General features: G+C 46.6%; 1 protein-coding gene across 1 annotated transcript in view; it reads left to right on the forward strand.

The window, feature by feature from the left end:
- LOC306695387 (PH domain leucine-rich repeat-containing protein phosphatase 1-like) overlaps nt 1-8,665 on the forward strand; it is a 15,749-nt gene extending 7,084 nt beyond the window's left edge. The window contains exons 5-17 of the mRNA XM_079158617.1: nt 904-1,050; nt 1,411-1,638; nt 1,809-2,011; nt 2,120-2,180; nt 2,289-2,384; nt 3,643-3,798; nt 3,986-4,186; nt 4,358-4,520; nt 4,706-4,836; nt 4,945-5,061; nt 5,752-5,946; nt 6,063-6,300; nt 6,953-8,665. Of these exons, the coding sequence (XP_079014743.1) occupies nt 904-1,050; nt 1,411-1,638; nt 1,809-2,011; nt 2,120-2,180; nt 2,289-2,384; nt 3,643-3,798; nt 3,986-4,186; nt 4,358-4,520; nt 4,706-4,836; nt 4,945-5,061; nt 5,752-5,946; nt 6,063-6,300; nt 6,953-8,134 (3,118 nt within the window). The 3' untranslated portion in view covers nt 8,135-8,665. The remainder of the gene's footprint in view (nt 1-903; nt 1,051-1,410; nt 1,639-1,808; nt 2,012-2,119; nt 2,181-2,288; nt 2,385-3,642; nt 3,799-3,985; nt 4,187-4,357; nt 4,521-4,705; nt 4,837-4,944; nt 5,062-5,751; nt 5,947-6,062; nt 6,301-6,952) is intronic.
- Nucleotides 8,666-10,809: the final 2,144 nt, after the last annotated feature.

Below are 10,809 nucleotides of genomic sequence, written 5' to 3' on the forward strand. Positions count from 1 at the left end.
TCTTGTCTAGCAACTTCATTTTCAGTGTAAGAGAATGTCTGTGGGTTCGTCCCTTTATTCACTTGCTTTAGTCAACGGCTCAGAGACAAGTGTCCCGTCAAAATACCTAGAGAGCCAGTGTGTAGGATTTAGTGGAATTTAGCGATGAAGTTGCAGATTGCAACCAACTGAATGCCCCCAAACACAATATGGCGCTGAGGTAATTACAAGCTGGTAGCATTTAGGTGAACATGTGTACCCCGTATACTGTATATTCTTATTAGCTAAAATGTTAGTTGCTCAAAAGACGCAGTGCAATGCTTATGACAAGTTTAAATCAAATATTTAACTTGCAGCAATTTATGTCTCTCTCATATTTTGGCTTCTTTGTAGCCACTCGAGGGAGGATTATGGTGAAGCGAGACATTTGCTTGATGACAATAAATCCATTCATACTGTATATACACTGCCATTGTTCCTCCATAAACACACGTTTCCCAGGCGCTGTTTTGAGGAATGTGTTTTTCCGGTGGTGTGGCTGTGACTCTCCCTGGGAAGGACATGAGCCTGGCTCTGCCTTTCACCCCGACCCCTCTGTGAACTGGATTAACACACACACACACTCCTATCTGAACCACATGCTGCATTGCTACGATGAAATCTTTCAGTTGTGAAAACATTTCGCTTTAAATAGCGTGTTCTTTGAGTGCTATGGTGCTGTTTCCTTGAGACCTTGTGCAGGTTTCCTCCCGTAATTGTCCTTGTTTATGAGACGGGTGTTTTGTAACTAAAAGAGTTTGTCTTATTAAGTCTTATTATAGCACTGAGAGATTAATATCTTTATCCCTCTCTTTCTGCCCCTTTCTTCCTGCCCCCCCCCCCCCCCCCCCCCCCCCCCCCCCCCCCCCCCCCAACTCTCTCTAGGTTTTGTAAATTGAGAAGCCTCAGTCTGTCAAATAACGCCCTGTCAGACTTCCCTCTGGCCCTGTGCGACATCACCTCGCTCACAGAGCTAAACTTGTCTGGAAACCGTCTCTCGTCTCTGCCTGCTGAAGTAGGAGCCATGCACAAGTAAGTGTGCTGAAAGAAAAAGAAACGATGACCTCTGGGCTTCAGCTGCTAATGATAACGGTGTTGATAATGAGGATGACCGGTATTTGCCCGACAGCGGAATGTATCCTCAGAGGGCTGTACTTTGCTGACATCAGACAGGAGTTGTTTTCAATGTGCAGATGAATCCCTGACTGTGTTAAGTGAACAACTGGCTGTGCACCAGACTCCTGTCCTGGAGGTGATCAGAGTGCAGAGTCATGCCGCTGCTGTCCCCGCATTAACAGGGAATTTGGGGTCAAGCACTTATTGTGTGTGGTTATGTACCGTTTATATGTTCGACATGTTTTTTATATTTTCTTCTCTTGTTGTTGTGTCCAGCCTCCAGACTCTCCTCCTGGACGGTAACTTCCTGGCTTCTCTGCCCGTGGAGCTGGGCTCTCTGGAGGGCCTGACCTACCTCGGCTTGTCCTTCAACTGTTTCAGCTGCGCCCCCCCCGTCCTGGAGAAACTCAGAGGCTTGGAGAGACTCTGCCTGGCAGGGAACCAGCTCTCTGTCCTGGATATGGCAGCACTGCAGTGGCTGCCTGCTCGCCACATAGATCTCAGGTAAACACATCCACACAGACTCTTTGACATTTTTAGATACAACACTGGAACAAAGCTCATCTGTAATCTAACACCTCCCAAGATGCTGAAGCCAAAATGAAACCAAATGATTCCAGTTCAAAAAGTTCCTTCTTGCCTCCTTCCTTATGTTCATTCTGTCTCTTGTACAGGCTGAACCAGCTTCAGAAGGTGACAGTGGGAGACTCGGAGCAGCTGGTCCACATCGTCCAGCTGGACGTGAGGGACACGGGGCTACAGGAGCTGGATGTTCGGTCTCTTTGTAGGCTGGAGCTCCTCCGCTGCGACAGAAACACTCTCTCCCTCCTCAGAGTCAGTGGCCACGCCCTCAAGACCCTGCACGCCGCACACAACGGTACTAACATTCATCATGTGCTCTGTGTTAAACAGATAATGTCTGGAGCTATATGTATATGTACATTCAGATGCAGATTATAAAGTGTCCTGCATGCTGTGTTTGTAGAGCTGACGCTGCTGGAGGTGCAGCCGGTGCCAGAGAATCTGTCTGTTCTGGATTTGTCCTGGTATGAAGACTATGAATACCTCACTGTCCTATTTGCTGTGTGGATAAGAAGGCTATGTGCTTGTTGTAAGCTGGGGGCTGACTGTTTTCTGTGTTGTTTTTCTTCAAGGAACAAGCTGGGATGTGTCCCTGCCTGGGTGTGTGAGAGCAGCAGACTGGAGGTGTTGGACATCAACCACAATTCTGTTACAGAGCTGCCTGTACAGTAAGCAACGCAAAAAAACACCTTTTTCACAAATTAAAATTTTTAAAAAAAGGTGGGCAGGTGCTTGGATGTAGTAGATTAATGGCTCATATAGCACATAATTAAAGATTATTAATTAAAGGCGTCATATAAACAGCTTGGAGAAGATGAGCCTTCTTGTAGCCAAAGTTCTTTCTTTGTCTGCATGAAGTGGACATGCACTGATTAAATGCAGTTCAATTCAACTTTATTGTTCTTAGTTTTGTCATAATGTCATTCCAAGACCCAAAAAACTATGAAAAGTATAAAAGCAAGATTTCAGTTTCAGGGTGATTTGTCAACACCTCATTTACTGCTGGTAACAGCAATACAGTTTTATACTACATGTCCCAGAATACTGGGGCAACAAAACAAACTATTTTAGTTTTTGTTGCAACAATTGGCCTGATCTGACTTTATGTTGCACACTCTATGAGTCTGCGAACAGTGAAAGTGAAAGCAGTGTGTTACCTGAGGAGCTCGTCACACGCAGCTCTTCATCTAACAGCTCACTGTGGCTCCTCCTACTAGTTCCATTACTCCATTATGCTTTTAATGTGAAGTTGTAGCAGTAAATGTTAGGTTTGTATTAACAGTGACTATTCTGGGAAGGACACCACATCATAATACTGCAAAATATATAAATATTGCAATACTTAAATCAGTCAGCCATAGACTCAATCACCAATGTGTTACCTCATTCCGCGATGGATAGTGACTCAAACATTTATTTCAATGAAAATCTCCCAAAAATGTTACTTTAACAACAGTGAAGGTTATAATGTGCAACAATTCTATAAGAGGAAAGGTAATTTTCGAGTGGGCTGACCTGCAATACGCTGCACATACAGATACACTGGATAGTAATAGAGCTGCTGAGTCTTTAAATAAACACATTATTCCAAAAGGTCTCACCGGTACCTGTAGCAACACGCCTACACCAGTGCAGTGCTATTTACAGTCTGTGTACAGCCTTTGGCAGCAATTACTGTTGCCTTCACAGACTAGTTGATCATTGCTTTTTTTGCATACCTGTATGATGACAGTGGTCCGGCTACAGGCTACATGAAGCACGAATGTAAATCCAACTCAAGGTCATGCACTTGTCCAGCGTTACACCTTTAAAGTGAATAAGAGTTAAAGTTGTGTCGCTGTAACATAAGGGCACACACACAATACTGTCCTCATCAGCGTTCACACCGCTTTACAGTACTCATGTATGTGTTTGTGTGTCGTGTAGGCTGCTGTCCAGTGGGAGCCTGAGGAAGCTGCTGGCAGGCTGGAACCAAGTGTGTCGGCTGGCTGAGAGGCTGGAGAGATCGCAGCTCGAGGTCCTGGACCTCCAACACAACCATCTGACTGAGCTCCCACACAACCTGTTCATCAAAGCACAGAGGTGCAACTCCACAACAACACATCTATTTCCTCTCTTTTCTCTTTCTTTATTGCTCATCTCTTCACGCGTGTTTCACGTCTTTCTTTCTCTACTTCACCCCATCCCAGCTGCAATGTTCTTTTTCTTTTTTTGTCAAGTAGTTTGTTCAAGTACTAAGTTTGTCCTCTCTGTCGGGCTTTCATCACAGCTTGAGATACCTAAATGTGTCGGCCAATAAGCTGGAGAACCTCCCTGCGGCCAGCCTATCGGAGGACAGCTGCAGCAGCCTGGAGGAGCTCTACGTGACCAATAACAGCTTGACAGACAAGTGTGTCCCTCTGCTGACCGGACACAGCCACCTCAGGGTGCTTCACCTGGCCTACAACCAGCTGCAGACCTTCACCGCCAGGTACAATGCAGGACTGCACATGAACTGAGCTCGCAAAAAAAAAGAAGTGAAATGCTTTGCTTCAGAATCATGTTTAGGTCCCGAGAGAGGATGAGTTTGATAAATGGGGTTCCCACAAATAAAGCCTGCAGTGCCAGTGCTCTGATACAACCGTACCTCCACCCTCTGCAGTAAACTGGCCCGACTGGAGCAGCTGGAGGAGCTGGACCTGAGCGGCAACAGACTGAGGGCCGTGCCCACCACCATCCTCAGCTGTCAGCGTATGCACACACTCTCCGCCCACTCCAACTGCATCAACGCGTTCCCCGAGGTGCTGCAGCTGCCGGAGATCAAGGTTAGTCTGTCGCGGAATTAGTTTGGGAAATAAAGGAGGAAAGTCTGCGCATTCTGCTGAGAAAAGGACAAACAAATCACTGAGTCTGGTGCAAATTTGTCGTGATGTAGCAAGGTGAGCTGACCCTTTGTCTCTCTCTCTCGCTCTCGCTCGCGCTCTCTCTCGCGCTCTCTGTGCTTCCTCAGTTTGTCGACCTGAGCTGCAACGAGCTGACTGAGGTCACTCTGCCGGAGACGCTTCCTCAGAAGCTTCAGGAGCTGGACCTCACAGGCAACCCTCGCCTCAACCTGGACCACAAGAGCCTGGAGCTCCTCAAGTATGAGCCGGAAAGATCCTGCATCAGCAATAATAATAAGTAATCTGTGGGAGATATATTTCACTCATTGACTCATGATCTTTTTTTATTTATTTCTCCTCTTTGCAGTAATATCAAATGTTTCAGGGTTGATCCATCCCCTTCTGCTCCGTGTGTGAGCGAGAGCCACGGGGCCCCTGCAGTCTGGAGCCACGGCTACACTGAGGCCTCTGGAGTCAAAAACAAGTCAAGCCCCCCCCCCCCCCGTCTATTTCCGTTTCTATTCATCTTCTCACTGCCATCTCTTCCTTCAGCCGTTTCCGAGTTAATGGCTTTTATTGATCTCTCGAAGTCTATTAGAACACAATTAATTTAAGTAAGTACTGTAAATGTAATTTAGATTATTTAGCACTTTTCCAAACCACAGAGGTACAAAGTGCTTTCAGAATATACACAAACAATGTAAGTGAATAAAAGCATCAAACTGCATAAATCAAAATAATAGAAATCCCAATTTATATGAAGCTACGTTTAACAAATGTTTTGTTAAAAAGCCCTGACTCAGCTGACTTGACTCCTTGGTGTTGCAGCTAAACAGTTAAAGCTTTAAACACTTCCAGTCAGCTGATCTGTGTTGGTGCAGATCTGTCAGATAAAACCATTTTTGAGAATATGGAGTTTGAAGATCAGAGAACCAAAACCTCAAAGGTTTAAAATGTAATAAACAAGATGTCACATTTTTAGAATGTGGTGAAAGTCCCTGCGGTGCTACCGGGACTACACTCGGGTTTCTAGCAGCTAGTGTTGGTCAGAAGACCCGCTGCTGGGACCATTCAGACATGTAAATTAAGACTAACCTCAAGCAGGCAGGATGAGATGAAGGCAGGGGTGTTCAGCTACATTACACATGAATAACCATGTTCTCGTTGCTCTCAGGCTGTGCGTGGCTGCTCTGGCTCTAGACAGCTTCTGTGGGATTCGTGAAGCTCTGTATGGAGTCTTTGACGGAGACAAGAACGTCGAGGTGCCTTACTTGCTGCAGTGCACCATGGGAGACGTGCTGGCAGAGGAGCTTCACAGGGGCCAGAGGCAGGAAGATCACATGACCAACACTTTCCTCACCATGCAGCGGTAAACCACACAGCTTAAGTAAAACAATCACCCCCTGAACGCTGCCACGGCTCATCGCAGTGACGGCGAGCATACTCGCTCCCTTTGCTGAGTCTTTGTGTGTTGGTCTCCTGCAGGAAACTGGGCACAGCGGGCCAGAGGATGGGGGGCTCAGCGGCTCTATGTCACATCAGACACGACCCGGTGGCTCCCGGCGAGCGCGGCGGCTGCTTCACGCTGAAGGCCGCCAACGTCGGCAGGTGCCAGGCTGTTTTGTGCCGCGACGGTAAAGCTATGCAACTTTCCACCACACACACCGTCAAAGAGGTGCCGGAGTACCAGAGGGTCCGGCAGCACAACTCCATCATCACCGAGGTAAAGACCAACTCGTGTTCCAGGTGTTGTTGATGGTGATTTGTGTGCACTAGTGCTTAAACGATGAGTTGATTCATAGATTTGCAGATCGACGGCATGTAGATAAAGATTTTATGAGAGATGAATTCCTTTTTAAGTCAATCATGAAGCAAATTTGTGTTTTTTTCTCTGTTTTATATCACTCTAAAATAAATATCCTTGGATTTTAAATATCATTGGAATACATGACGTGGTTCTCTAAAGGAGACTGTTTTACTAAGTTAATAAAAAATGATTTCAAATAGATTTAAATAAATTCAGTTAAGGAATAGATCAGGACTGCAACCGATTAACTTTACTTTCACTCTTCAAGGACATTTAATACACTAAATGACTTGATTGATAGTTTAGTCTGTACAATTACAGACAATAGTGGAGAATGCCATGAAAGTCTCAGAGTCCAAGGTAACATTGTTGGACCAATGGTACAAAAACGGAACATAAATACAAAATTTGTAATTATAATATAAAAAACAGGAAAACAAATGATCAAATTTGGCTTTTTTAGCTTAATCTCAGACGATTACCATAATGCACTGAAACAGGTGAACTCACTATTGAGGTTTTGTCTGGAAAAGCTACATAACAGCCTCTTCATCCCACTCTCCTACAGGATAACAAAGTCAGTGGCGTAACCGACTCCACCAGGATTCTGGGTTACTCCTTCCTGTGCCCGTCTGTGACCCCCAGACCCCACGTCTCCACGGTGACCCTCACCCCGCAGGACGAGTTCTTCCTCTTGGGCAGCCGGGGCTTGTGGGACATGTTGTCTCCCAGCGAGGCGGTGGAGGCGGTCCGGAACGTACCGGACGCTCTGGCCGCCGCCAAGAAGCTGGTGACTCTGGCTCAGAGCTACGGCTGCTCCGACAGCCTCAGCGCTGTGGTCGTCCAGCTCAGCATCACGGAGGACTGCTGCTGTTTCTGCGAGCCGCCGCCGCCCCCTCCCAGTCCCGGCCCGGGGACGCACACCTGCACGTACCCGGGGAGCGGCGACGGCGGCGGCATGCCGCTGCCGCCGGCCTCCTCGGGAACAGCGAGCGAGCTGAGCAGCGAGTTCAGCACGTCGGAGATGAGCAGCGAGGTGGGATCCACGGCGTCCTCGGAGGAGCCGCCGCCTCAGGCCGAGCCCCTCGCGTGTCACCTGAATCCTCTGGGGCGAGCCGGCACGCGGAGACCGGCCTGCGGAGGCGGGAGCTTCCACAGACAGTTCTCCGGAGCCCTGTCTGACAACGGGGTCGACAGCGAGGACGAAGAGCCCATCGCTGGCGTCTTCTCCAACGGCAGCCGCGTCGAGGTGGAGGCCGACGTCCACTGTCTGCACCGCCACGACTGCCCGGCGCCCCAAACGCACACTCACGCTCAACCGAGCGTGTACGTCCCCACCGCCGGCGCCTCGCACCACGAGCCGGCGCCTCTTCCCTTCTCCTCCCCGTCTCCCTCCCCGGTCCCTCCCTCCTCTCCCTGCCTCAGCGGGGAGGGTCAGTCGGGGACTCTGGGCCGCAGGGCCCGAGCTAACGGCTCCGTGGCCTGCCAAGGACGTAACCAGGACCTCATAGAGGAGGCGGCCGACGCCCCCGTCAGGAAGCAGGGCGGCTACTTCAACGCTCCCGCCCAGCCGGACCCCGACGACCAGCTCATCATCCCGCCAGAGCTGGAGGAGGAAGTCCGGCAGATCATCCAGCAGCAGCAGCAGCAGCAGCAGCAGCAGCAGCAACAACAGCAACAACTTCAAACACACAACCAGCCAGCACACAGCTACCAGAAACCTGCAGACTATTTCATCACACCCCTTTAACTAGTGCTCCACCTCTACAACAGCTGGTGTCATCTGGACTGTCCGTCTTGATGCTCTGCATTAAGTCGTACTGCTCCCTCCAAAAAAAACCTCTGAGTTTTCTGAACATGCTTCTGGACCAGAAAAACTGTGTTTTTGGTATGGGTTTTTGTTATTTCCTTTATTTTTTTACTGTTAACTCTATGCCCTTTGAAACACAATGCAATTTTTTATAACACTTTATGTTGATTCAACCTTTCACATCTAATTCATTTTGACCATATCTTTCATTTGAAGAAGCACTTTGAATGCTTTTCATTGGACTGTTGAGATGCATTCTATGTTAAATGGTACTTTGCGATACGGACCGGTGTGTTTTTGTGTTGTAGCAGACATTTCTCCCGTGTGCCGCGGCTGATGGCCTTACAGTTGTCGGAGTTAGTAGGACTGTTAAACTAACTCCTAGGAGTTTGATACTTTTAAAGTGACCTCGTCACTGAAGCGTACTAATATTCTCTGAGAGAAAAGATGATTATTTCAGAAGGCTGATATTCCAGGTTTCTGTTTTCTGGGGGGGTGGGGGTAGAGTGCAGAGTGGTGCTGCGGTGCTGGGTGGGGAGGGGAGGGGGGGGATCCTACAGTGACTACCAGCTCAGTGAATGTTCTCAGAACAGTGTTACAGACTTCTTGTGAATGGCAAATCGCACAAGAGAGCTTCTTTTACTATATAATAAATTAAAGTTTTCAGATAACCACGACATGTTGACTGAATTATTGTGTGTGTGGGGGCGGGGGGGTACTTGTACTTTGCCATCTGTTTTGCTTGTCAAGAGCTTTTAAAGGCTTAGTTCACGGTAAATACATTTTACACACACAGTGTTTCTCATGCAACCGTATCTTGGTATCTAGCCATGCAGATAGTTTGGGTTTCATTTGACAAGAATTACAAATGTGTGCTTTCTAGACGGAATCTTGTTTGTGGTGCACAAGATATTAAAACGTCACTTATGATTTTCATAAAACAATGCAGGATAATCCCAAAACCTGGCCTGGTTTTCTTTTCATGTTTGAAGGAACATGAATTTTCAGCAACTATTAGTTGTTCAAGTAATTTTTAAAGACGATGAATAAATGCCAGGCATTTACTAATTCCAGTTTCCCAATTGAGAAGCATGAACTGCTTGCTGCTATTTTATATGATCGTAAACTGACTTTTTGGGGGAATTTAGAGACTTCACCTTGAGTTTAAGGAAATATTGATGAGCATGTCCTTTCTACTTTTGTGACATTTTATATACCAAACCATTAAGACAGTAGTTGTCAGATTTAAATTAGGGTTTAAAAAAAATAATTTAATGATTGTTTGGTGTACAAAGCATATGATGTACCATCCAAAACATGTCAATTTAATATGTCAGAAGACAAGAAAAGCTGAGAATCATTACAGTTGAGAAGCTGGAACAAGATTATGTTTGGTGTTTTTGCTAGTAGCTAATAATTTCAGCTCTAGATACATTAATAATACAACTAATCCATTCACCTTTATTGCGTTGAGTTGGCAGCACAAATCTTAGAGGACATATAAATGGATGGATATCAAAACTTGTCACATAGGCTGAAACTGCATCGCTGGTGTGCAAACCACTAAAAATGTGTTTGTAAATTGGGTGAACTGACCGCTTTAAAGATCTTAAAAATCTAAATATATAAAGTTAGGGAACTGCACAACCACAGCGAGCAGCAGCCCTGCATTTCTCTCAGCTGATGTCCCGTTGTCTCGTTAGTGCTGCTGGGATACAATCCCTGCATTGTGTCATCTGAAAACCGGTCAAATTAGAACTCACTCTGGAGAATTTCTTTTGTTAGTAATTAAGTCTTGGCTGAACAGTTCCAACAGTTCCATCACCGCTGTGTCCTTCTTGTGTATGTTTGGCCCATTGTGTGACGGGGGGGGGGGGTGCATACAGCGGTGATGTCATGGCTGGCAGGAAGCCTCTGGAGGGCACACAAGCTGTGTCCCAATCCAGCGGCTGCATCCTTCGGAGGCTGCATTTGTAGACCGCTTGCGTCACGGCGGCTGCGACGAGGCTGTCCCATTACCAAGACTCCTTCAAATGCAGCCTTCTGCTCCCAGATTCAGAGGACACAACTGACGGATCCTTCGCGGCCCACCATATCCCAAGATGCATTGTGTGCCGATGAAGATTTTATTTTAATCAACATGGCGGCGAGAAGCGGCAGTATTCACTTTTAAATGCTAAGTGTTGGGTTTCAACTCACTCGAATACCACCGATACAAATTGTAAGAGCCAGTTTGTATTCTTAGCAGTTTTTTGTATCTTATGTTTATTGCAATAGTATGTGTGTTATGCCCTTTAGAATGTTTACCATATAATAGAGGTAATTAGTAAAGGTAATTGGTCATGTAGTAGAATGTGCTTCAAATGTGTGTTTTTGCCCTATTAAGATAAAGGCTCCTCTATTCTGTCCTGCTATTGGATAATATTTGGTTGACTCCTTTAAGTAGGTTAAAGACTTTTTAGTTAGAGCCAGCAGAAGGTCAATGTTTTAGCCACAGTTATTGCACAAGGACTTTTTGTTTTTGTTTACATCGAAGAATAAAACTACTTTTTAACTACGAGCGACGTGCCTCATCCTTGGACAGCTAACAAGACAAGTTTAGCCTGCAATAGCTC

This window comes from Pholis gunnellus, assembly GCF_910591455.1.
Source record: "Pholis gunnellus genome assembly, chromosome: 4".
NCBI lineage: Eukaryota > Metazoa > Chordata > Actinopteri > Perciformes > Pholidae > Pholis > Pholis gunnellus.